Below are 25990 nucleotides of genomic sequence, written 5' to 3'. Positions count from 1 at the left end.
CAATAGCAAGAACGGTAATAGCAAAAAAAATTCAAGGCTGCCGTCGGGTGGTCAGCGGATATGTTGATTGTTGCAGTGGAATTTTACATTGAAAAAAAAAAATGCGTTCATAAACTGTTTCCCGCTCAAAAATGCTTTTGTTCAGTATTGCTGGGTATGATAATGACTTTTAAAATATGGGTACATTAGCTCCATAATATCAAAACAAAGATTTTTGCTTCAATCCTTCATTATTTGGTCTTAAAGGGTTCAGCCTTACCAACGCCGCTGCTAATGTGTGACGCCAATGGTAAAAATTCGTCTTTAAGGTAAACAATTTTTGTTGGGGTTCAGTTGCAAGGCATGCAGGGACTTCCGCTGCAGCATTCTTATCTGGTGCAGAATTCCTAGAACCTTCTTAAATTGCTTCCGGCCACAAGAAATTTCCTTGCCCCCAACAGTCTGGCGTTGCCGCTGCTGATGGGTCGAGATATGGCGAGTAGCTTTAACTCTCGCGTTATTATCAGATTGGTTTGGTTTATTGGGTTTTAGCGTCCCAAAGCGACTCAGGCTATGAGGGACGCCGTAGTGAAGGTCTCCGGAAATTTCGACCCCCTGCGTTTCTTAAACGTGCACTGACATCGCACAGTACACGGGCCTCTAGAATTTCATCTCCATCGAAATTCGATGGGGCGGCCGGGATCGAACACGCATCTTTCAAGTCAGCAGCCGAGCGCCGTAACTGCTGAGCCACCGCGGTGGGTTGCATTATTATTGGAGCTTACGTACCCAATTACATAATTTATTATGAAAATTATGTATGCCGGATTGTAGTTCAATAAGTGAGGTTGTTCAGGACAAGGTGAGGTCGATTCTCAAAAGGTGGGGTACTTGGTGGATATGAGTTGCATCGGTCAGAACTTCGTCATCTCTGTTTACACAAATACACAAAGTAAAAAAAATTATCTATGACGCATTGTTGCGTCGCCTAGTGTGAACTCGCGCTTATTTTGAGGTGCAAGAGACCACGAGTGCAAGAGATGTGCACGTACGCACTCTTGTGGATCTCAGGTGTGTGCCTCATTAAAAAGAAAGCGCGATGTAGCGCAGCACGTATGTTAGTTGCTCACCCATTGCGAATGCATCATGTGGTGTGACCGGGTCGCGGCTGGTGCGTGCGCAGACACAGTAGACCTGGTGGGCCGCGTGGACCTCGGCCTGCTTCCTCCGGGCGTCGAGGTACGACCGGGCATTTGCGAGCAGCGACCCGCTTGGCTGGACGCCGACGGCACGCCCATGTTCCTCGGGCCGGACACCGCGTACGGCCTCTCGCGCGCCGCCAACCTCTCGGTACCCACGGCCGAAGCTTTTTCCAGTGAGTGCTGATGGACCGCAGTACCCAAGGCATTGTTTGTGTGTCTGTGTGTGCGTGCATTCTAGATGTTTACATACTGGAAGGCGTGAGACGGCGGTCAGTCGAATCTTTTCGCCTCTTCAGAAGGCGCGTTCGCATTGCTACGCGTGTGACTACTGCCCTTTGGCTAACTGCCTTGCGAACTGAAAATAAATGAGTACCTCCTTTAGACGGGAGAAAAACTGACAAGACAAAGGAAAAGATGACATCCTGCCTATGCGAGCCGAATCCACGACTTTGTCGTCATCATGTGCGCTGCTGCTGTGCCACCTGGGCTAAAGCAACGGCTGTCTCCTCGTATACGATCGTAGGTAATATATGTTAGCCACACCGCGAAGGTGATCACCAGTGCCCCTCGCTGATATAGTAGCATGTTTAACTAAGGTGGGATCTGCACGTTTTCCAAAGCCGTGACTCGAATGATCATCTCTCAGCGGTGAAAGTTTCGCGATTCAAACTCTGTGGCTACACAGCGTGGCAGTGGCAACAGGAATGCGCGCCGCGCATTCGCACTCATGCAGCGTGTTCTCTCCCGCGTCGTGCAGGAGGCTTTCCGCGGGACTTCTCGGTGCTGGCCACGTTCCGCATAGAGCAAAACACGCGCGGCTACCTGCTGGCCGTGTACGACTGGGACGACAGGGAGCAGCTGTCGCTGCACGTGGGCGAGAACCTGACGTTCGCGCTGCGCTCCACAAATGGCAACGGAAGCGCCGTCTCCGAGGCGGTCTTCGCAGAGGCTTTCAACGACGGAAAGCAAGTGCTCTGACAATTGCGACCGGTCTAGGGAGTGGAATTTTTCCGTGTCTGATATCTTGCGTTCTAATGCTGCGCGATTTTAAACAGCAGGGTAGAAGGTAGAACCGCTGGGTATGAAAGGAAACAAAAGGATGATCACTAATAAGACTGGCATCGTCCTTTACTTTTGTCTGGAATTTTATGCGTCCTTTTAGCTTTCGACGGAGTACTGTACGCCAAATTTTCACAACTAGCGAACGGAGCTGAGCGTTTCGTAGTTCTGTTATACGGTATGGCTGTCGAAGAGACCCTGCCACCAGAACCTGTGGCCCGGTTTCTCTCTTCGCTCCCGCTGTGTATGCTTTGACGAGTGTTAGAGTGAGAGGAATTTCAATGATGCCCCAAAACGAATGCTCGAGGCTTACGTTTGCCAGAGTTCCAGCGATAAGAGCAAGCAGTGGCATCCGTTAATTTGCCAGTTGCCAACTTTTGGAGCTACGTTGTTCTGCTTCCCCCTCGAGCTTAGCGCAAGGAAACACGGTGCCAGTCGGTGGGCCCGTGTTCCACATGTGGATCCCGCACGCGGCAGAACAGTCCTGCAGACAGGAGTCATGGCGCTCTCTAAGCAACGTAGCGCGGCTTCCCGGTCGGGCCAGCAGCTTCCCTGACGATTGTACTCCTTCCAGGTGGCATCGTATGGCTCTGAGCGTGAAGGGGGATGCAGTCACCCTGGTCAAAGACTGCGTGGTGCGCGAGACGGAGGAGATGGCGCGCTCTGACGACGCGCTCGTCGACACCTCGGGTGTCACTTGGGTCGGGCAGGCTCTGGACGCCGACGTCGACTTCTTCCAGGTGTGACCACATACACAGGCGCCAGCACCAGGTCGCTATCATATTATCCCATATAAACGCCACCTTGATCAAAGCAGCTCCCGCTGCCGCTAACGCGGCTGAATATAAAAAGAATGAAAAACAGCTCTCGTTTGTTCTAATTTTATTATAGTCGTAGGTATCCTAAATATCGCACATGGCATGTAACTCGCGTACGATCTTCCTGCGTCAGGCACGCATGCACATGATAAATACGGGCGAATAAAGAGTGGCCGAACAAGAAATACAGGTCGTGATGCACCGTATGAACGGCAGAAAAATAACAAAACATTCGGTAATGATTAAAGTCATCTTATGGCCAAAATAAAGCTCTCAGAATTAAATTGTCTAGGGTCTGTACGGGCGCTTATCATTTATGTATAGAGCCGTAGAAATGGAAAATCTCTACACCTTGCTGCTGGGCTCTTCTGAGGTGAAATGTTTGGAATAGTGTCTTTGGTCACCTCACACTGCCGCGATGAAAAATGTATCCTCGAGGAACCGAAATCTTCCTTGTGCGGTAAAACCCATTGTGGTCCTCTTCGGAGTGCCTGTTCAAGCCCACATCGACGGTATTTGAAGGCGCAGGCATTATGACCATTCCGGGCCATAGCTTGTACCATTTTGAGAAAACCGGTGGGTATACAGCCGGCAGCGGGAGTCGAACCTACCGCCTCCCGAAACTGAGGCGGGTGCTCTAAGCCATGGCTTAGCCAATTCAATACTGAACTGAATACAACAAATTGAAATTGATCACGAATCTGCGCGCTTTTGTACTAATATTTGGCAATGATAGCCACGGTAAACTATTTTATAGCGCACTAGGACGCGGCATCTTGAATAAAATGAAGCTTGAGCATTGAAGTTAGCAAGCTAACCTTGCTAGCTTAAGCAGGCTGGGAAATTATTTTGTACAATCAGATGAATGGAGCATTATTATTATTAAGGAACTATGTTACAAGCACTAAGACAAAGCGTTTAGGACACAGAACTGCACCACGAATGGTCAGCTTTCACTTAAAATTTATCTCAGTGTAGCTTCGGCGGAGCTATTGCCCGCAGTTGAACGTAAGGTTAGTCCTGCAAGCAGCTGGAAGCAACCTTAAGTTTGACGCACGAATACTGAAGCTTGCACTTCAATGCCTCCAGACGTGACGACGCAGAGAACCAACGGCAGGGAACGCACACACTTTGACGGCGTAACCGCCCCGTCCCGCACCTACCTGCAGGGAGACCTGCAGCAGCTGCTTGTGGTCCCTGCACCGGACTCGGCGTACGAACTGTGCAGCAGCTACGTGCCCGGTTGCGCCATCCCGCTGCCGCCTCTCGACAGCGACTACGGGGACCCGCTCTTCAACAGGACAGATCCGGTTGAGAAGGAGCCACATCCGCGCCCTACCGGAGGCTTCTACAACGAAACGGTCGGCGACGCTCGCTCACTTACTCACTGCTCAGCAGTGCTGCCCTCGCCGTTCTATTAATGAATTGCTATTTCTTTTTTTTTTCATTATTGGACGTCTCACTGTTCATCCACCCATTGTCCGTCTGACTTTGTTGGTAACCCATTCGATAACGTGCGCCCTTCTCACTAATCTCGTTTAGACAGTGCTCACTAATTAGCACGGCCGCCGCGGTGGCTGAGTGGTTATGGCGCTCGGCTGCTGGCTCGAAAGGCGCGGGTTCGATCTCGACTGCGGTGGTCGAATTTCGATGGAGGCGAAATGTTAGAGGCCCGTGTACTGTGCAATGTCAGTGCACGTTAAACAATTTCTATCAGGTGGTGGAAATTTCCGGAGGCCTTCACTACGACGTCCCTCATAGCCTGAGTGGCTTTGGAACGTTACGCCCTCATAAACCAAACCAACTAGTTAGTCGTGACTTGTCCGTTCTATGATGACTTGTTATTATGTGATAGCATAAGAGCCTTATGTCCCCTCACCCACCGGTGGTGTTACACTTTGCCACCTGGAAGGTTGGTACACAAAAGAGCCAGCTGAAACCTGTGACCTTCCACGCTTGGCAGGTGGCAATGTTGTGCATGGCAGATCACAGCGAGGTTCTTTTGCTATCGCACTGTCACAGCGAATGGTAACTAGGTGTCCCCAAGTTTTTTATTGTACCGATCACAGAATCACAGACTACTCGCTGCTTTATTCAGCTCTCCTTTCGTTAACCATTACGTGACTCGTATGCTTGTCTAAAATCCGGACAATTGAAGTGCGCTGGTTACCTCTGCACCTAGTCATATCGTCCTCCCGACATCGAGGCCTTCCTTTCTCTGTCGGTCACCCTTTCCTAAGCCAAATGAGAAGCAGCAGGACTAACAATTTCCTCTGGGCGACCTCTTCATGTGCCTCACATTGAACCCTCTCCCGTACTTCCTCAGGTGTGTGTGCGTGTGTGTGTGTGCGTGCGCGTGTATGTGTGTGCGCGGTAAAATGCCTGGGCTTTGCGAACTTTTCAGAGCAAAGCTGATGTTACTGAGATCATAACAGCGTGGACATTTCGCAATAAATCTTTTTGATTAAAGAAACAAGTAACAACAAAGCTCTTCTGGCGCATAAGTAGTTAAATAAGAAGACGGGTTGTTCGTAGTCATAAATTATTCAATTCAGGAGAAGGCGTTTGAAAGAATTGTGCGTTTTCGGTATCCCAGGTGGCGCGCTTCAGGAATATCGCTACTTGTTTGCTTCAGTGATGGGCTGCACACATAGGTCATACAGTGTGCGAAGGATACCATGTGCACATTACGACCCAAGCAGCACAGGTGATTGGCCCAATATTGGAAAGGAATGATTTCACAAAGGACCAGCCTTTGCCAATATATTTTTCAGTGTTCGGCCATTATACCTGTGATGCTTGGGGATACTTTATTATTGGCATTTTTGTTTCATATTGTCTCATTACTATTCCTAATGCTGCAGTATAGCCTCCCCTCTCTTTTCTTTTTCCCTTTACCCAGCTAGTATCTGCATTGCTGTCTTGGGTCGCTAATTTAACTCTTCCTGCTAACAGTACTGGCATGCTGAGTTGTGAATTATGGGATGCGTTGCGTGCTAGCTGTGTCTATGCTGTTAGTTCTTGGGCGTTTTGTTTACACCTGCGGAAAGGTGGCGTCATTGTCTGGCACCAACCTCTGCTCGTGTGTTCGGGTAGAAAAAAATAGCAGACGGTTTAGCATGGCTTAACGCGGAATATCGAGGAGTCACACTAGTTAAGGCCGATTCACACGACGGAGGAGGAGGAGGAGGAAAATTTTTATTTCTATGTACAGTGAGAGTTCGATGGGGCGAGCCGGAAGGGCCCGTCCCTTACAAACACTAGGAGGGAGCCCTAGTCCGGGATCCCTGTAGCTTCCGCAGCGGCTCGGGCTCTAGCTACCAATGCCTGTTGGGCATGGAGTTCGGAGCAGCCGCGCAGGGCAGCTTCCCAGGCCTCTCGAGTTGGGTGGAGGTGGGGTGGGTAGGCAGGATTGGAAGGGCATACCCACACCATGTGGTAGGTGTCCGAAAACTCCTCCTCACAGTGTGGGCACGCGCCCGAGAAAGAAGAATTGAAGTGCTTAAGTACTGCCGGGCACAGTACAGTATTGGTATAGAGGCGGAGAAGCCAGCGCTCCTCCACCCTGGTGAGGCCTTTACAGGGAGGGGGATAGAGACCATGAAAATTTTGATAAAGAGAGGTGATCTCTTTAAAGGTGATGGCCGGATTGAAATTGAATTCCGGATCAGGCTGCGGATGAGGCGACGCCCGGTGAGTAAGCGCGCGGGTGGCAGCGTCGGCTGCCTCGTTCCCCTCAAGACCCGCATGAGCCGGAGCCCACACGATGGTACGATGGGTCGGAAACCCTGTGTAATCGCATGCGTGGAGAATTTTGAAAGCACGGTCTGGAATGTACCCTTGCTCAATATTGCGGCAGGCGCCCCTGGAGTCCGTAATAATGACTCGGGACTCTGGATCTGCGGCGGCCAGTGCAATGGCGATCTCTTCCGCAAATGTAATGTTTGGGGCACGGAAAGTAAGGCCCTGAACTGTAGTGTTTTGGTGGATGACGGCCGCCGTGTACCAACCCCCATGGTGCGGGCCGGCCGCATCCACATAGAAGACACCTGGCTTGTGGCCATATTGTTGAGAAATAGCCTCCGCCCGCGCGAGACGGCGACCATCATGGGTGTCTGCAGTCATGTTCTTCGGAAGGGGTCGCACCTGGAGTGCAAAGCGCCAGGCTTCAGGGATGCGGACCCGTTCTTCTGTATGTGTTGCGTAGGAAATGTGTAAGCGGGTTAGAAGGCGGCTCCCCGCAGGTGTTTTGCTTAGGCGCAAGTATTGATTGTTAAGATGAGCTTCTCGTAACTCCCCAAAGGTGTTGGTCATCCCCAGACCGAGGAGACGCTTGTTGGACGTCGTTATGGGGAGGTCGAGCGCTCTGTTATAAATCTTGCGGAGAACTACCTCTAAGGCATTCTCATCGCATTTGCGTAGGTGGAGGTAGGGAGCCGAATATAAAATCCGGCTGGTCACGAATGCATTGGCCAGCCGCAGGGCATCTTTGCATCGTAGTCCCCCCCTTTTATTGGACACCCGGCGGAGCATCCGACCCACCTGGTCCCCCACCTTACGTAACTTGTTTAGGGTAGTGTCTATCTTGCGCCTATGATGAATGAAAAGCCCCAGTACCCGGATCTCCGCGTGTTCAGGTATCGGTCCGCTAAGTAGGGAAAGGGCAATTTTGGTTGTGCACTTTGAGTTGGGGCGTATGTGCACAAATTCAGATTTGCTCGGGGAGCATTCAAGACCACAGCGACGAGCGTATTCGTCCACTATAGCTGCCGCTTGTGGCAGGTTGGTCTCGATGTCTCCAACCGATTGTTGTGTTGCCCAGAGGGTGATGTCGTCCTCATACAGAGCGTGCTGCACACCGGCGACCTCCGCCAGCTGGGTAGGGAGCTTCATCATGGCCAGATTAAATAGTAATGGCGAGAGGACAGCTCCCTGTGGGGTGCCTCGTGTACCAAGTTGATATGGGCCATATTCTGTGTCTTGTAGCCGGATATAGGATTGGCGATCTTTAAGGAATTGTTTGATATAATTGAAAGTATTGCGCCCACAATGTGTTTGCGACAAGTGGGATAGGATGATCTCGTGGGTCACATTGTCGAAAGCCCCCCGCAGGTCAAGTGCGACGACTACTTTATCATTGCTGGGGTGCTCGACGGGGTCGAGAATCTCCTTGTGAAGTTGCAACAGGACATCTTGTGCGGACCGGTGTGGGCGGAAACCGTACATGGTGTCTGCGAAAATGTTTTGTTGTTCCAGGAAAGCCGACAATCTGTCGCGGACCATAGTCTCCATCAGCTTCCCCACACACGAAGTGAGGGAGATGGGCCGGAGGTTGTCGGTGTTAATGGCTTTATCTGGCTTGGGAATGAAAGTTACTAGTGCCGTTGTTTTCCAATCTATGGGGAGTGGTGTGCTTCCAATCCAGATAGTGTTGAAGTAATCGAGGAGAGTTTCGTGGCGGGATCTGGGAGGTTGGCAATAAGCTTCACCGTCACCTTGTCCCGGCCTGGTTCTGTACCTCGCTTCATTTTAGCCAGGGCCGCTTTTAGGTCATGGAGCTGGAACGGTTGATCCAAATCCGCGTTCTCGGAACCGGCATACGAGTACGCCTGACCACGGGGATCCTGGTGTATACTCAAATATTGGTCGCGGAGCGCATCGGCCAGTTTGGCCGTGTCTCCAGTGAAGTTATGTATAGCCCTTTGAAGCTGTTTTTGTGTCTCAGTACGGGTTTGTGCCGGATCAATAAGAGCGCGGAAGAGGCGCCACGTACTCCGACTCGACATTTGCCGAGCTGCAGTGTTGCATCGGTGCACCCAATTGGAGTCGGCGAGTTGGGCCGCGTATTGTGCCGCCTGTTGGGTGATATCCGCAATTCGAATTTTGAGTTTCCGATTGTGTTTTTGACGACGCCAGCGGCGGACTAGGCTGTGTCGTGCCTCCCAGAGGTGGAGGAGGTGGTTATCCACCGCCGGGCTCGCCTCTGAGAGTTGAACATTTTGCTCGACTGATTTCAAGTGGGATACTAGGTGTTGGGAGCACGTTGAGTATCCGTGGTCCATTATCGATTGAGGATTGGTGTAACTGTTCCTAAATTTGGTCCAGTCGGGTAGTTTTGCATTGGCCTGTGGTCTTGTGAGTGGCTTGGTATGAATTGTAGTGGTAATTATGCAGTGGTCACTACCGAGGGATTCCTCGGTGTTCCTCCAGTCTGCATAGCGAATATTTTTCGTAAAGGTGAGGTCCGGACACGTATCGCGTGTAACGGAGTTACCTATACGAGTGGGTTGCGCGGGATCCGTGTGAAGAGTAAGGCCCAGTGTGGAAACAAGCTCCGCCAACTTGCGTCCGCGTTTCTCTTCACGGGTGTACCCCCATAAGGTGCTGGGAGCATTAAAGTCCCCAACGATTATGAGGGGATCCCGATTCGCGACCTTCAAAGCCCGGCTGAAGATATCTGCGAATGTAACATTTGGTAGCTTTGGGGGACAGTAAATGTTGAGTATGTGCAATGGGGGGTCCTGTTTGCGTAGCGGAAGGATCGTCACCATTACATAGGAGAAAGTAGCGCTAAGATCCAGGTCAACCTGGGAGGCCGTGTAATTTTTATGTACGCAGAGGCAGCTATGCGCATCCTGCTGGTACACCGTGTAACTGGCAAGGGTGGCGCCATTTCCTGGCTCCTGAAGGGCCACCACAGCAGGTAATTCTGGGAACGTTGTAAGGAAAAGGCGTAGATTGGCTCGCTTTGTGCGTGCCTTGAATCCGCGACAGTTCCACTGTACAATTTGAATAGGGATCGAATTGCTTCGCGGATGCTTCCTATTTCTAGGGGCGCCCGCCATGATCAAGGGTAGAGTTGTGAGTTTGGAGAGCCAGTGGCTCCAAAGAGAGGAGCGTTCTCTGTACTGAGGATGGCACAGGGGACCTCTTCTTCTTCTCCGGCGATTCGACGCCTAGACGCTTGGAGCTGCCGGCCTGCAGAGGTTTTGAGCGGGCCAGCGCGCTTGGGAGCGCGGGTGAGTTGAGCGAACTGAGCGGTTATGAGGTTCGGGATAGATGCCGCAAGGTGGCTAATTTTGTTGAGTGCCGCCGTAAGTGTGGCATTGATTTGCGTTTCCAATGCGGATATTCTGTTGTTAACTTGAGTTTCGAGCGCGCTCACTCTCGCCTCGAGTGCCGTGAGGGCATGCGCAGCCTGTCCTGAAGGGGTTGCGTCGCTTTCCATTGCCTCTGCTGCGGGTGAGGCAGAGGTGTGGTTGGGGGAATTTTGGCGGGCCTCCGCTATTGCGAGGCGCTTTTGAAAATTTGCAACCTGCTCGCGGAGAGCAGATATTTCTTTTTGTTCGGCAGAGATTGGCCGTTGTTGGGATTGGGAAGGGGGAGCGAAGGGAGAAGCTGCCCTGCCGGCGCCGCTCACCTGGGAGTGTTGCTTGACAACGTTTGCCCACGTCTTGGAGCCGCCGTTTTGGGGAGGTCCGAGGGGCTTCGCTGCACCGGCTTGAGGCGGCGGTGGCGCAGCTGGAGGTTTCCCTTGGCTCCCAGTAGAGGAATTCACAGGCTGGTCCATGGCTTGGTCGGCAGCCTTGGCCTTCAGCTTGTCCGGGCGACGCGTGCCACGCTTGCGTCGGTTTCGCTTCGATTTACGCCCGCGCTCGGCCTGCGTGGGCTGGATAGCGCGATATTTAGCAGTACACGCTGGGCCCCCCGTGGCATGGGCCGCGCCGCACACTGAACACTTTGGGTTGCACTGGTGAGGGGCCCGCACCCCCTCAACGAGTAGAGCCCGCTGTCCGCACAAGCCGCACCGGTCCAGCCTCTGGCCGGGGCAGGCGTCCACGCGGTGGCCGACCACACCGCAATGTCGGCAGGCTGGAATGGTTCGCTGGTAAGGCCTAATTTGTACAAGCTCCGAGTCGTAGTGCACGAAACGTGGCTTCTCTGTTCCGGCGAAAGTCAGTCTCGCTTTGTTGGATGTCCCAAATTTTCGCACTTCCACGATGGTGCCGAAGCGCCATTGGAGCCTAGTACGGAGCGAGTCCGTAGTTTCAGAGTTACGGACGGTAATGACGCCGTAGCAGACGTCCTTGTCGTCTTGGCGCAGGTGCCCCACAAGGGGGACCTTCCCGTCGGGTCCATTAAGTTCAAATTCGCCGATGATACGGTCGGCTAGCTCAGGTTTCGCAGTGTGAACAATAATGAGGTTTTGTTCTCTTACCGGTATTATGGTAAGATCTGTTGCGGGTTGCGCGCCCAGGAGAGCCGTGAACGCCCGGCCGTAGCCGGTCTCCTGGAAAGTCTCGTACAACGAGACGCGGGTCCGGGGCTTGATGACGACGACGTAGTCGTCTGGAGCAGGCTTGGGAATAACAGGCGGTTTCCACTTCGTGAGCAGTCGCCGACTGCGGCCCGCCGCGCGCGGGGCGGGTGACTGCTGGTTTCCGGCGTGAACGCCGGCCGCGTCTACGGACGCCGGCTTTAAGGCTTGGTCTTGCGCTCGGCGCAGCACTGCGGCGTTCAACGCGGCGCTGCGAAATCTTGCCGAATCTGGGCCGCCGGGTGCCGCTGGGGTAACCGTTGCCGAAACTGGGCCTTCGGTTTCCGATGGGTTAACCGTTGTCCAGTGCATGTTCTCGGGGTCGTAGCCTCGGCAGGAGATTTGCGTAGCAGCCATACTGGCGTCAGTGGCCAGAGGCCCCGATGTGCCGGGTACCTGTTCGGCCGTCAGGCCTAGCCGCGCCACCGGCCCGATCGGGCCATGTGTTGCCCGAAAAGGGGGTTTAACCGGGCCCACCTTGGAAAGAACTGGTGTCCAGATGTTCCCGACAGCTTTCGGTGCACGTTGGGGATGATCTTGCTAGGGTCAGGCGGAAACTTCCGCTGCTCCGGCTGAAAAATCGCCGGAGCCGACGACCAGCACGTCTGACTCCCCGTGCGAACGCGCCCTCTCCACACGACGGGCCGTTTGCCCGCGGCCCGCGGATCACGTGTTCGTGCGTCACCAAATTGAGAGGCGTGCTGTCCGCCCGCGGACTGGACAACCAAGGAAGTTCAAGTAAATCTCCCCTCGCGGGAATTAGCCGCTGCCCTCGAAGACGCGCGCTCTAGCTCTGGCAACCACCGCTCTTGCCAATATTTCGGCTGCCGCGTTTCGCTGAGTGACGTTGAGCTGGCGCGCTGTTTTGACAAGCTGCACTGTGTTCGCTACCATGAAAAAGCGATCGACTGGGCTAGCAAGAGGGCCCGGCCTTTGAGGAGTTGGACAAAGGGGCGCACCTGCACAATTCAATCGCAGTCATGGGTCGGGAGGAAAAACTTGCTTGACGAGCGTTGCCAAACGCTTTAAAACAATCTGGCAACAGTGGTACATCCAGCGCGTCGTCTGCTCTTTTGGTCCGTCGCATCCGCTTGACGCCATCGGATCGCAGGCCAGTCTTTAGTGGTGCACGAACACGTGATGCGCGTACCGCGGGCGAACGGACCGTAGTGTGAATCGGCCTTTACTGTGTGCACTTAAGGTCCTTACGTGCTGAAGGCATTTTACCTAAAGACATTTACCATAAAGGCTTTTACCCGGAGAACTTTTACCATGAAGGCCTGCCCTGCTCTCAAGCCTACAAGGATCCGGCACCTGAAGGTAGCGGGTCTTTCACCAAGCAACCCTGCGTCATATATTGCCTGGACGCAGGGACCATACCATCGCTCTCTACTGGACTTCATAAAATCAGCTAGCATTTTTCATTAATTTAGTCATTACTACACTTTTCATCACAGCTTCGCCCATCATTGATGCCCTGAGGCAATACATCTCGCATAAAAAAATGAAGGCCTTCACTGCAAAGGCTTTTGGCGTAAAGGCCTTTACCCTGAAGGCACTTACCTCGAAGGCCTTCATTCAGGTGTGCCCTTCACCGAGGCCTTCACGCCTGCCAGGTGTACACATCTGGCAGGTTGCCCACAACGCGATGGGCAGGTGGGCCGCCTGCCAGAAAGCAGGCTTCAGGGGCGTAGTACTTCCGTATGGACGAAATCGGAAAGTGCACCTAGTAGCGCTACCGCACTAAAAAAATATTCTGAACACACAAGTTTCTTGGTGAGTTTAGCGGTTACGCTCGCTCCTTATGAAAATAATTTAAGCAATACTTCCGCTCTTAAATTGTTTTGCAGACGCCATATCCACATTACCCGGACGGAGAGGTAACACCAGTTCCTCCATATCACCCAGTGATCACCTACCCAGTTGAGGTACGTGGAATGCTCCTAAATCGCTTAGGAACGCATCAGCTTGCTTTCAGTAAACTCAACGTATCTTAAGGAATCTTTCTGTAAAGACACTGACAGAGTGGTTAAAAGAACGACGTATTGTGCAGTACTCATGTCCAGCTTTCTTGGACAAAAATTTTGACTATTAGGATATTGTAAGGTATTGTGATAGAAATATAGAAGGTAATCGTTCATTCTTCCGATACGTAGAAAAATCTTCCTTTTAAAGTTTATCCATCGCTCGCATAAAGTTGTTGAAGACTGCCATAGAAAACCAATTGGGAACGTTTATGACGATAGCAAAAACTTTAATAGCAAAAAAAAAATGCAAGCTTGCCGAGGGGAGATCTGCAGATGTACTTATTGGTATAGCGGACTCTTACAAAAATTGTGTTCATAAAATATTTTCCATTGAAAAATTATTTTGTTCAGAATTGTTTGGAACGGAGAACTCGCACTGAAGACCAGTTGCGGAATAGCGAGAATGGCGTTTCTGAGCAAAAAGAGCAAGCGCGAATGGCGTTTCTCAATAATTTGCACAATGTTATCAATCTAAAGTGATGCGTCTACGCTCGTAACACTGTGCATTTAAATTGTAACGCGCATATCGCGTTGACTGCGCTTTGCTAAGGCATCGCATTCTGAAGCAAGGAAATTTAAGTTTGAGCAGTTGCCAAGCCATGCGTTGAGGCTAGCTGTGCGCTCATGGCATTGAGGACGGCCCTTTACTCTTTGCAGAGCGTCGGGAGCGCAGCAGGAGTCTTAGCACACTGCATGGCGACAGTTTCGGTATCACACTAAGTGGCCCCAGATCTTTGAGAAACACTCTAGGCACATTTGCATACATGAGTTGATGCGCCGATGCGGGCGTTGCGTAAGAAAATGCACACGTACAGCATGCTTTTAATGGTATGGATCAAAGGTCATTTTCAGGAGGCGCACCAGAACGGTTATGCAGCGATGAAGGTATAAGCCATTGGGTCGTGACACATTTCCAAACGTCCTTTTTTCTCGGTGCTATTATCCACAGGGACCACCAGGGCCTCAGGGTTTTCCCGGATCTCCCGGACTGCCAGGATTCAAAGGGGACAAGGTGAGGAATGTGCACGCAGTTTCTGTTTTGTTGTGTACCGTTGGCATTTGACAGTTGTACTGCAGACGCACATGAAGTAACTGCACGCATACATCGTTTTACAGCGAGCAATTATCCAGTTTTGTTAGATTTTGGGATCACGTACTCGTGAGCCGTTGCGCGTTTCTCCGTGTCTATAGGATGGATGCGCCCGTTTGCATTATTCCTTGCGTGTGTTATTTTCAGGGTGACCCCGGAAGGGACGGACTTGCCGGCACGGTTGGGCAGCCCGGCGCCCCTGGGCATATATTCATGATACCGGTACGTCTGCTGATAAGCACTGCGTGAGGATTGAAATGTTATACCTTATCTGTGCGAACAGCGGCAGGAAAGTGAAACTCAAAAGATAGAAATTCTGTCCGAAATGAGCTGTATAACACGAGCATAAGCTGTAAGAATAATGCACATGTCTGATTAAATTTTAAAATGTTCACAAGTGCTTTAATATCACCTTAAAATAACTCGTTCACAGAACAGTACATATATGGCAGCTTTCAGATTTTTTTACGCTATTTGAGAGTGCAATGCCTCTTTAGTGACAGAAAATACATAAACAAATAGATTAGTTATCTAATAATCAATCGATATAGCCATCGATTTATTGAGAGATTTTATCGTTGTGTCCGCAATTAACTTGTGAATTGACCTATAGGGAGGGATTCTATTTGCGAATACGTAAATACGACAACCAATTCGCTCAGTGAAAAATCAGTTAGTAAAATAATTAGTTTTTCAGTTCGTGAAGAAGCCAACAGCAGCTGTGCATTGAGAAAATGTCTAGCCTGCACTCGACGCTCTTGGCGAAGCGCTTGATGCGGCTTGGTTACCAAATCGTGGCACAAGACTGGATCATGGTTTTAGAACTTATAAGTTACGGTCTTACCGTTTTTGGTCGTTTATTTAGCGTTTTTAGCGTCGTAGATTGAGGACATGCGGAGCACAAATAATTGCAGTGGTAAATATCTTTTCATTTAGCGGTGTATATTAGGCTCGTCAAGCATTTCGTAGTATATCATGCCCCACGCATACTGATACCACCGGAGAGAGTATGTTTTTTGAAAAGTTATATATCTGAGGGAAGTACATGCATCATAATCGTAATATGAACAGGGAGGAAAATACAACCACCTAAGGACGTTTGTTTGACTGCTTTTTCGTCGTACTACTAGCAAATAAAAATTATCTCTAATATACTGGTACCAAAAGTAAGGTTTATAATCAGAAAACCCGTGAGTAATAAATTAACGGGCTTTCAGTAAGGTTATAAAAATTTCTGGCTGAGATCCTTGCTTGCGGAATGCTTCGTGAAAATATTGAAAAGAAAGAAAAACACTGACAAAGTTGGCGCCAGCTATCCCTGAATTAATTCAGCGATAGGAAGCATAAACGTCAATTAAAAAAAAATCATCATTTCACCCCTTACTAAATCCCTTCCTTCACGGAACGGTTCAGGCGTCCTCCCTCTGTAAGACTGCTACCACGCCTTTCTTTTTATTATAGCAGCCTATAACACCTAAGCAAACGGCCTTTCTCAATGACTCCCGCTGAGCAAGGACGCTGAGGTCTCGAGCTGTTAGGCTATGGATCAAGAGTGAAGCGTCACCAGCGCGTACAGGCGACACTGCTATTGCAGTTTTCCCCATTATGCAGCATGGCGTAAACGTTCTCAGTTTTTGCCCCTGAAATGTGCGGGGCGCAGACTTGCGGATTTTTTTGGGGCAGCGCTTTTATGTGTGGAGTCTCGAGCGCGTGTTCCCTGTGGTCCATCCACCGCATTTTTGAGGGCTTTGACGTCTGAGCTGCGTGCGAGCGTCTTAGAGGAGTTTAGAAGCTTTCGGCGGCGACTTACAACCGAACGTTCCACCTGACGATGACGAAGACTGCACAAGGCACATGTGTGTGGCTGCGTAACCCCCCCCCCCCCCCGTATTTTCCTTATACCGCTTCTCCCCTCCTCACTCATAGTGTTGGAAATGATCCTACCGTAAGGCGGCGTCGACTTCCGTCTATTGCACGCAAGGCGCCCACGTGCTGTGCGGTGCTAGCGCTCGTTAATGATCCCCAGGTGGCCGAAATTATTCCGGAGTTCTTCACTACGGCACCTCGTTCTCTCTTTCTTCTTTCACTCCCACCTTCTTCCCTTCCTTCACGGCGCGGTTACGGTGTACACCGAGAAGTGAGACACATACTGCACCGTTTCCTTTCCTAAAAAAAAAACTTTTCGCATTCCTATACAGTGTGCCGTATACAGATATCGCTGTAACACGGCTTTCTGCTTTGTGTCTCGTTTCAGTACCAGACAGCAGGAAGTACCAAGGGCCCTGACAACACCGAATCTCTGCGACAAATGCTGAGCCAGCACATGGTCGGTTTCGTAGCCTTGGGCCTCTTAGTCGGCGTGTTGACGTTGCACCTTCACATACGCCTCGTTCTTTTTCAGCTGGCCATGCGGGGGGCTCCCGGACCAATGGGCTTAACCGGACTTCATGGGCCTGTGGTACGTGTGACAGGAACGAAAATTTGCCGGTCCCGTGTTTATTGAGGTGTAAAACGGCAGGGAACAGCGCAGCAACACATGGGGTGAATATTTTCGTTATTGCGAACACACACACACACACACACACACACACACACACACACACACACACACACACACACACACACACACACACACACACACACACACACACACACACACGCACACGCACACGCACACGCACACGCACACGCACACGCACACACACACACACACACACACACACACACACACACACACACACACACACGCACGCACGCACACGCGCACGCACACGCACGCACGCACGCACGCACACACGCACACACACACACACACACACACACACACACACACACACACACACACACACACACACACACACACACACACACACACACACACACACACACACACGAATATTCTCCTACTCAATTTGTTGAACGAATCCGATAGAGCACTTTCAAAATATTCGGAGGTCGTGGGTTCGGATCCCACCGGCGGCCTGGTTGTTTTTTCTGCTGCTTTATAAGTAATTTTCTTTAAGCGATTTATTAATCTAAGTATTATTATCCCTCTGATAAGCATAACACATAAAAAAAGTTAACGTTCCACTATGCACCTTAGTTTCGGTGACTGTTCGCTCTCTTCATAAATTTGTCAAACGGGCCTCTCATTTCCTTTAAGTTGTCTGCTAATAGCTTAACGAGGGTCTCGGTTCTGGCAGTCTTGATGCCATAGGTAGCATGAGAGGGCTGTCGCACAGTTTCCACCCTCGCCGTTAGATGATGTTCTACGTTACGCTCGCGGTATTACAGGACGTGCTACGTCCGCCGCTATGGTCGAGGGTGGCGCTGGTGAACACGCTCAAGGCTCGCTTACACCCAGTAAACATAAGTACCCACGAGAGCAGCAGATTGGACAGCCGTCGCCGCAGCGCAGTTGGTAAGAGCACCGGACGCGATATTCGGAGGTCGTGGGTTCGGATCCCACCGGCGGCATGGTTGTTTTTTCTGCTGCTTTATAAGTAATTTTCTTTAAACGATTTATTAATCTAAGTATTATTATCCCACTGATAAGCATAACACATAAAAAAAATAACGTTCCCCTATGCACCTTAGTTTCGGTGACTGTTGGCTCCCTTCATAAATTTGTCAAACGGGCCCCTCATTTCCTTTAACTTGTCTGCTAATAGCTTAACGAGGGTCTCGGTTCTGGCAGTCTTGATGCCATAGGTAGCATAAGAGGGCTCTCGCACAGTTTCCGCCCTCGCTGTTAGATGACGTTCTACGTCACGCTCGCGGTATTACAGGACGTGCTAGGTCCGCCGCTATGGTCGAGGGTGGCGCTGGTGAACACTCTCAAGGCTCGCTTACACCCAGTAAACATAAATACCCACGAGAGCAGCAGATTGGACAGCCGTCGCCGTAGCTCAGTTGGTAAGAGCACCAGACGCGATATTCGGAGGTCGTGGGTTCGGATCCCACCGGCGGCATGGTTGTTTTTTCTGCTGCTTTATAAGTAGTTTTCTTTAAGCGATTTATTAATCTAAGTATTATTATCCCACTGATAAGCATAGCACATAAAAAAAATTAACGTTCCCCTATGCACCTTAGTTTCGGTGACTGTTGGCTCCCTTCATAAATTTGTCAAACGGGCCCCTCATTTCCTTTAACTTGTTGTGCTAATAGCTTAACGAGGGTCTCGGTTCTGGCAGTCTTGATGCCATAGGTAGCATAAGAGGGCTCTCGCGCAGTTTCCACCCTCGCCGTTAGATGACGTTCTACGTCACGCTCGCGGTATTACAGGACGTGCTACGTCCGCCGCTATGGTCGAGGGTGGCGCTGGTGAATACTCTCAAGGCTCGCTTACACCCAGTAAACATAAATACCCACGAGAGCAGCAGATTGGACAGCCGTCGCCGTAGCTCAGTTGGTAAGAGCACCGGACGCGATATTCGGAGGTCGTGGGTTCGGATCCCACCGGCGGCACGGTTGTTTTTTCTGCTGCTTTATAAGTAATTTACTTTAAGCGATTTATTAATCTAAGTATTATTATCCCACTGATAAGCATAACACATCAAAAAATAATAAAAATTAACGTTGCCCTATGCACCTTAGTTTCGGTGACTGTTGGCTCCCTTCATAAATTTGTCAAACGGGCCCCTCATTTCCTTTAACTTGTCTGCTTTTATATATATATATATATATATATATATATATATATATATATATATATATATATATATATATATATATATATATATATATATATATATATATATATATATATATATATCAAAAGTGATTTCTGGCAGCTGATTTGGTCAATATAATATAAAATCACCAAAAATTGAAGAAACATAACAGGATTTAATTCACGACGTTTCGGCTGGAGGACCAGCTTTTTTCGACCAGCCTTTTTCGAAAAAGGCTGGTCCTCCAGCCGAAACGTCGTGAATTAAATCCTGTTATGTTTCTTCAATTTTTGGTGATCTTATATATATATATATATATATATATATATATATATATATATATATATATATATATATATATATATATATATATATATATATATATATATATATATATATATATATATATATATATATATATAGTAAGCCAAACCTCACCGAAACGAGGGTGCACAGATGCACAGAGAAATGTTTCTATTTCAGTCGGAGTTTCTGTTAAGTGTGAGAATAACACTTCGATTAATCTGTCGCTTAACGAACATTCCTTCTAACGCAGCAGAAAAAACAGCCATGCCGAAGGTGGGATCCGAACCCACGACCTCCGAATATTGCGTCCGGTTCTCTGCCAACTGAGCTACGGCGACAGCTGTCCAATCTGGTGCTCTCGTGGGTATTTATGTTTACTGGGTGCAAGCGAATCTTGAGAGTGTTCACCAGCGCCACCCTCGACCATAGCGGCGGACGTAGCACGTCCTGTAATACCGCGAGCGTGACGTAGAACATCATCTAAAGGCGAGGGTGGAAACTGCGAGGGCCCTCTTATGCTACCTATGGCATCAAGACTGCCAGAGCCGAGACCCTCGTTAAGCTACTAGCAGACAAGGATAATGAAATGAGGGGCTCGTTTTGACAAATATGAAGGAAGCCAACAGTCACCGCAACCAAGGTGCACAGGGGAACCTTTCTATTCTTTTTAAAATTTGTAGTGCTCATAAGTGCGCGAATAATACTTCTATTAATCTGTCGCTTAACACAGCTATGCTGCCGGTGGGATCCCAACCCACGACCTCCGAATATCGCGTCCGCGTCCCGTGCTCCAACAAATGAGCTAAGGCGACGGCTGTCCAATCTAATGCTCTAATGGGTATTTATGTTTGCATGTAAGCGAACCTTGAGAGTGCTAATCAGTGCTACTCCCGTATATATATATATATATATATATTAAGGAAGCCATTTGCAGTGCCAGTCAATTGGTTTAAAGAAAATTACATATAAAGCGGCAGAAAAAACAACCATGCCGCCGGTGGAGTCCGAACCCACGACCTCCGAATATCGCGTCCGGTGCTCTACCAACTGAGCTACGGCGACGGCTGTCCAGTCTGCTGCTTTCGTGGGTATTTTTTCTTTGCGTGTAAGCTAACCTTGAGAGTGTTCACCAGCGCCACCCTCGTCCATAGCGGTGGACGTAGCACGTCCTGTAATACCGCGAGTGTGACGTAGAACGTCATCTAACGGCGGGGGCGGAAACTGTGCGAGAGCCCTCTTATGCTACCTATGGCATCAAGACTGCCAGATCCGAGACCCCCTTAAGTTATTAGCAGAAAAGGCAAATGAAATGAGGGGCTCATTTGACAAAGTTAAGGAAGCCAACAGTCGCCGAAACCAAAGTGCATAGGGGAATGTTTCTTTTTTTTTCATTTGTAGTGCCAGTCAGTTGGTTTAGAGAAAATTACATGTGAAGCAGCAGAGAAAACAACCATGCCGCCGGTGGGTTCGGAACCCACGACCTTTGTCAAACGAGCCCCTCATCTCATTTGCCTTGGCTGCTAATAGCTTAACGGGGTCTCGGTTCTGGCAGTCTTGATGTCATAGGTAGCATAAGAGGGCGGTATATATATATATATATATATATATATATATATATATATATATATATATATATATATATATATATATATATATATATATATATATAATGTGTATATATATATATATATATATATATATATATATATATATATATATATATGTGTGTGTGTGTGTGTGTGTGTGTGTGTGTGTGTGTGTGTGTGTGTGTGTGTGTGTGTGTGTGTGTGTGTGTGTGTGTGTGTGTGTGTGTGTGTGTGTGTGTGTGTGTGTGTGTGTGTGTGTGTGTGTGTGTGTGTGTGTGTGTGTGTGCTTTGCACGATCCGTGCAGTCCCTCTTGCACTTACTGTTGGAGCGAATGCGAGACTTGAAAGGCGAGAGGCTGCTTCGGCCTGGGATTCTTTTACACAGATATAATATGCAGCCCAAGCAAGTAATTTATGCACTAGTGCACTTCCATTTGAAAAGCTGAATCAAAGTAAATAAGTATGTGCTCAACATAAGGCATTCTTCACAGATAAAATGCACCATTGTCGCAAAGGTCAAATTTCAGAGCTGGTGTGTTTTGAAATGTAGCGATGCAAAGGCACAACCAGCAAAAACACTCAAATATGCTTGTTGCTGCCACTGCTTTTTTCCAGCTCGCTTAGACACAAGTAAGGAAACTGAAACAATAGCCAACATACATTAATATGCTGTGGCGACTTCTGTGCAACTGGGCAGACAAATACAGACTAATGCCACTGTATTATAAATATGTATTATGTATTACGTAACATGTATTATGTATTATGTAGTTTCGTGATAATGTGCGTTTATTGCGTTCAGGGCCCTATGGGACAACCAGGAGAAAAAGGAGAGCGCGGAGAGGGAGGTGCTGTGGTAAGTGAGCGCTCCGATTGCATATTCTTTTGTGAAGCGCTTTTATGAGCGCTCAGTGGACGCCGAAACTGTTTTATAATAATGGCGTCCTACTTATTCACTCTCGTTCCGTCCCGACCCTTCAAGAAGGTAGCAATCCACAAAAAATGTTGGGAGCATCTAGAGAGTCGAGATCATGCTTATAGGCATTACTTCCCGCTAGAATTCCGGATGCCCGAATTGGAATGATGCATGGATAGTTGACTTCCTCCTTTTACGTATTTGCTCTAATGCTTGTAACCTATTTGCGGTATCATAGTTGGTGTACGTAACAGGAGGCAAAAATTGTGAGCGAGTTCATGAGAAAAGTATCGGTCGCTAGCTTGTTAAGGAACGAGTCTAGACTAGCTAACTGAGAGGCTTCGTTGCGTATGAGTTTCGCAAAAGGAATGCTGTGAAATTAGTCTGACAAGCTGGTTGTTCGAAAGAATAACGTTGACCTTACTTTGTATGTTGTTCTGTATAAAATTATCGCGCAGTCGAACAGGGACATCGATACAGCAGCAGAATAACTGTGTCGCGACTCACTTGCAGGGACCAAGGGGAATGCGAGGCCAGCAAGGCACAGCTGGAAAACCGGGAAGGCGGGTAAGCAATCGAATTCCGAAATTTCACTTGACAGCCGGGCTTATGGCCTTATCTTTTTTTTTCAAAAGCAGTGCAAGAGAATAAAGCTTGATGAAGACAAGTAGCGCATGCAGCTTCTTACTTGGCTTCTGTTTTACCAACATCGTGGTGACGGCGTCAGTGTAAGCTGTCTTTAACATGCAAGAAAGTGTTGACCGTACCTTCGAACGTCTCAAAGAACGCGGGATTAGTTAACACCGAAAACACTGAGGAATAGATAGAGGGGCTCCTCTTTCTTGCAAGTTTCTTCTTATGCGAAATTGTTTGAGATGTTTGACTGTATACCTTGCTTGTAGGGACGGGGCGGCAAAGACGGGGAGCGTGGAAAGCCCGGGCCTCCAGGACCAAAGGTCAGGGGTCGTACGCTTTGACGAGTTGAAAATTTCGAAGGAGTTATTGAATGTTTAACACAAACATCACGTTTTTTATGAAGTGTGCTTTGATGGCCTGTGCCTACCACAAGGCCATTGCAGCTGACCGTGCGCCCGCGGAGTAAAGTCAGGCTTAGCCACCACGCGGATCCGAGAATGTTCCCTGTCATAACCCTGAAAAATGCCTGCAATATACACGGAGGTCACTCTGTGTACGTATACAGAGAGCAGCTGCGGCCAGAATAATGAGGAGCGCACTTTGGCGCGCTAACTTTTCGCTCGCGTTATGTAGAGGAAATTTGAGTATTTTTTTGCGTTTATGCGCATATGCACTGTTAGGCGAGCAAGGCACTTGCGTAAGCATAAAACTCTGCTCAGCTATTCATGGTTAACGCAGGGGATGAGTTTGACTGGCAAAGTGTGCTCCGTATTTTGGTGGTGCGTAGCTGTTACTTTCGAAACATTTGCAGAGGATGGAAGATTTTTGGCTATAGGTTTTTATGGGGGTTCAACGTCCCAAAGCGACTCAGGCTATGAGGGACGCCGTAGTTAAGGGCTCCGGAAATTTCGACCACCTTTGCTTCTTTAACGTGCACTGACATCGCACAGTAAATGGGACTCTAGAGTTTCGCCTCCATTAAAATTCGACCCCCGCGTCAGGGATCGAACCCGCGTCTTTTGGGTCAGCAGCCGACCGCCATAACCACTGAGCCACCGCGGCGCCACAGATAGATAAAGAGGAAAACGACAATTATTGCACTAAAAGCGAGAGATAAAATTGAGTAGACGCGACTTAACGCTGGAATAGAACTCTGGATACATAGTTATAAATTGAACTTTCCCAATATTTGTCGTGGTCATATTTTGCTTCAAACATTGTTTCTCTTTACGACGCAGGGCGACGTCGGCCTTCCAGGTCTCCCAGGCCTGCCGGGAGAGAAAGGTGAAAGGGTCAGCATTGAATCAAGCCTATTTAGTGAAACGTTTGCTTTCTTACGACGTGACCAAGTGACCCAAATATGCAAACGGGGTATTCAGCATATCCTGATCGTTGCAGGGTTACGTCGGATCTCCGGGTGATCAGGGACTGGTCGGACACGAAGGCCATCCGGTACGTTGTAAATGCGTTCGCTCATGCAGTGCCTACGGCATGCATGTGCTGATGCCGAGGAGGCAGATTTGAAATCGTGTCACAGATGATGTAGAACATGATGCAGGCCATCATGGCTTACTTATGAATACAGTTAAATAAGGAAGAAATTATCAACAACAGCCGAGGGACAATGCGAGACTCTGGCCGCCTGCTTCCAATGGCAGCCGGTTAAGTGAAAATAGCTTTCGTCAAAAGTGCAATCATTTTAATGAGATAGCGTTAAGGAGCTCGTGTCCCACAAACCCGGCGTAGAGAAAAATCTATGAAAGATCCCCAGAAAAGCAACCCACCGTGGCAGATGGAAGTTATATTAATGATTGGTCGCGAAGGCTGCTCGGGATGAGCAACCTAGGTCTCACAAGCCCGACTGGTGGCTGTGCTTGAAACAGCCACCTGCCGGGGCCGTGGCGCATCGCTTAACCGCTGTACTACTGCGGCAGTAGTGGTATGAGGACTCCGAGCGATCTATGAATGCAAAGAATGAGCAATTAACGTTCACGTTAATTAACGTTGTCACGTCATAGCCTTAAGGTGGAGCTTAAGTGTCGCCTCCAGGTTTTGTTCTCGCTTCCTTTGTTTTCATGGTATAAGCGAACACATTTGAGAAGCAGAAAAACGCGGCAAAGAGAAGTAAGTCTGGACATTCGATTAGTGGCACTCGGCAACCGTGAGGACTTGAAGGCGACGAGAAGGGCTGTTGTCTGCTCGGCCGAGTACGCTCAACGATCGTACGTTTGTCCCTCCTCATGCTAAGAAGAAATTGCAGCGATTAAGTTGTTGTCGGCAACGTGGCGTGAAGTATGGCTTAATGTACACGGATACTAGGCGTGTGCGAATAGTACCTTTTCAAAACCGAATTGAATAGGAATAGTGTAGCTTTTCTGCCCCAACTAACAAAAATATGGTAATTATAAACCGAATCGAATAAGAATCGTATAGTAAGATCACCGAATCAAATACGAAGCGAATATGTGTACGAATATTTGCTATGTGTGCGAATATGCGCGCGAAACTAATATCCACGGGAAGCAGCGAACGCTAGCAGCGGCAAATGGGTCATGGAGTGAAAGTTTACCTGTTATAAGATGCAACACCGATCTCCTCAACGATACACGTTTCATTTTGTCAGCAATATCATACGGCCGTAAGAAAATTACATTTTGCTGCTGATGACGACTGCAAAGTAGCGCCAAACCTCGGCTTAGGACAAGGACGAGAGTTTGAGCCATAGTCTCCGATTTCGGATATGACGGAAGGGTTCGCTATACCTGGCTGAACCCACCCGTGTCTTCTAATCTCGGAGCACATATCAACGAACATTACGAACGCCGCAAAACTAATGAACGGCGTCTCGGCGGTGAACCCTCCTTTCCCGCACAAACCAATCGCGGCAGCACGCTCTGTGAAGTAGGAGTGGATCCTGGTTTCGAAACAGTTGTCGAAAAAAACGATGCGCCCTATTCCAACTTCGTGCCAATTACTCGAAAACTAGTCGAAAACTTAAGAGCGGATTCCGTTATTTTTGAGTAGTTTTGCTCATGCTCTATTCGATTCATTAAGCGAATCGAATATATATATATATATATATATATATATATATATATATATATATATATATATATATATATATATATATATATATATATATATATATATATATATTATTCGATTCTCTATCCAAAACTTTCCAATATTAGCACAGTCCTAGCGGATACCAACCACTTTCAAGAACAATAGACGTGATTTGATTTGTTGCCTCCATGTCAGTTCTCCCAAGGCGGCTGCTGCGAGCTATAGGCACAAGGAATGAGCGAGCGCTTTGTATAGGTTTAGCTGTAAATGCCTCTCCTTCCGTTCAGGGCATGCAGCATTTGACGGCACGGCGTG

The 25990-nt window shown here is 48.9% G+C and overlaps 1 protein-coding gene across 3 annotated transcripts in view; it reads left to right on the top strand.

The window, feature by feature from the left end:
- Positions 1 to 25990, top strand: part of LOC144114882 (uncharacterized) — a 46409-nt gene that overhangs the window by 13574 nt on the left and 6845 nt on the right. For 2 of the 3 annotated variants that reach the window (XM_077648886.1, XM_077648887.1), the window contains exons 3-16: positions 1163 to 1354; positions 1939 to 2146; positions 2815 to 2980; positions 4228 to 4419; positions 13226 to 13303; positions 14352 to 14414; positions 14640 to 14714; positions 16747 to 16818; positions 16894 to 16950; positions 21860 to 21913; positions 22487 to 22540; positions 22876 to 22929; positions 23848 to 23901; positions 24008 to 24061. In XM_077648886.1, coding sequence (XP_077505012.1) covers positions 1163 to 1354; positions 1939 to 2146; positions 2815 to 2980; positions 4228 to 4419; positions 13226 to 13303; positions 14352 to 14414; positions 14640 to 14714; positions 16747 to 16818; positions 16894 to 16950; positions 21860 to 21913; positions 22487 to 22540; positions 22876 to 22929; positions 23848 to 23901; positions 24008 to 24061 — 1373 coding nt within the window. The remainder of the gene's footprint in view (positions 1 to 1162; positions 1355 to 1938; positions 2147 to 2814; positions 2981 to 4227; positions 4420 to 13225; positions 13304 to 14351; positions 14415 to 14639; positions 14715 to 16746; positions 16819 to 16893; positions 16951 to 21859; positions 21914 to 22486; positions 22541 to 22875; positions 22930 to 23847; positions 23902 to 24007; positions 24062 to 25990) is intronic. The other variant, XR_013311158.1, reaches the window with a different exon arrangement.

Source organism: Amblyomma americanum, chromosome 1 (genome assembly GCF_052857255.1).
Source record: "Amblyomma americanum isolate KBUSLIRL-KWMA chromosome 1, ASM5285725v1, whole genome shotgun sequence".
NCBI classification, from domain to species: domain Eukaryota; kingdom Metazoa; phylum Arthropoda; class Arachnida; order Ixodida; family Ixodidae; genus Amblyomma; species Amblyomma americanum.
Note: the sequence above shows the minus strand (reverse complement) of the source record. Positions and strands in the feature narration are given on the sequence as shown.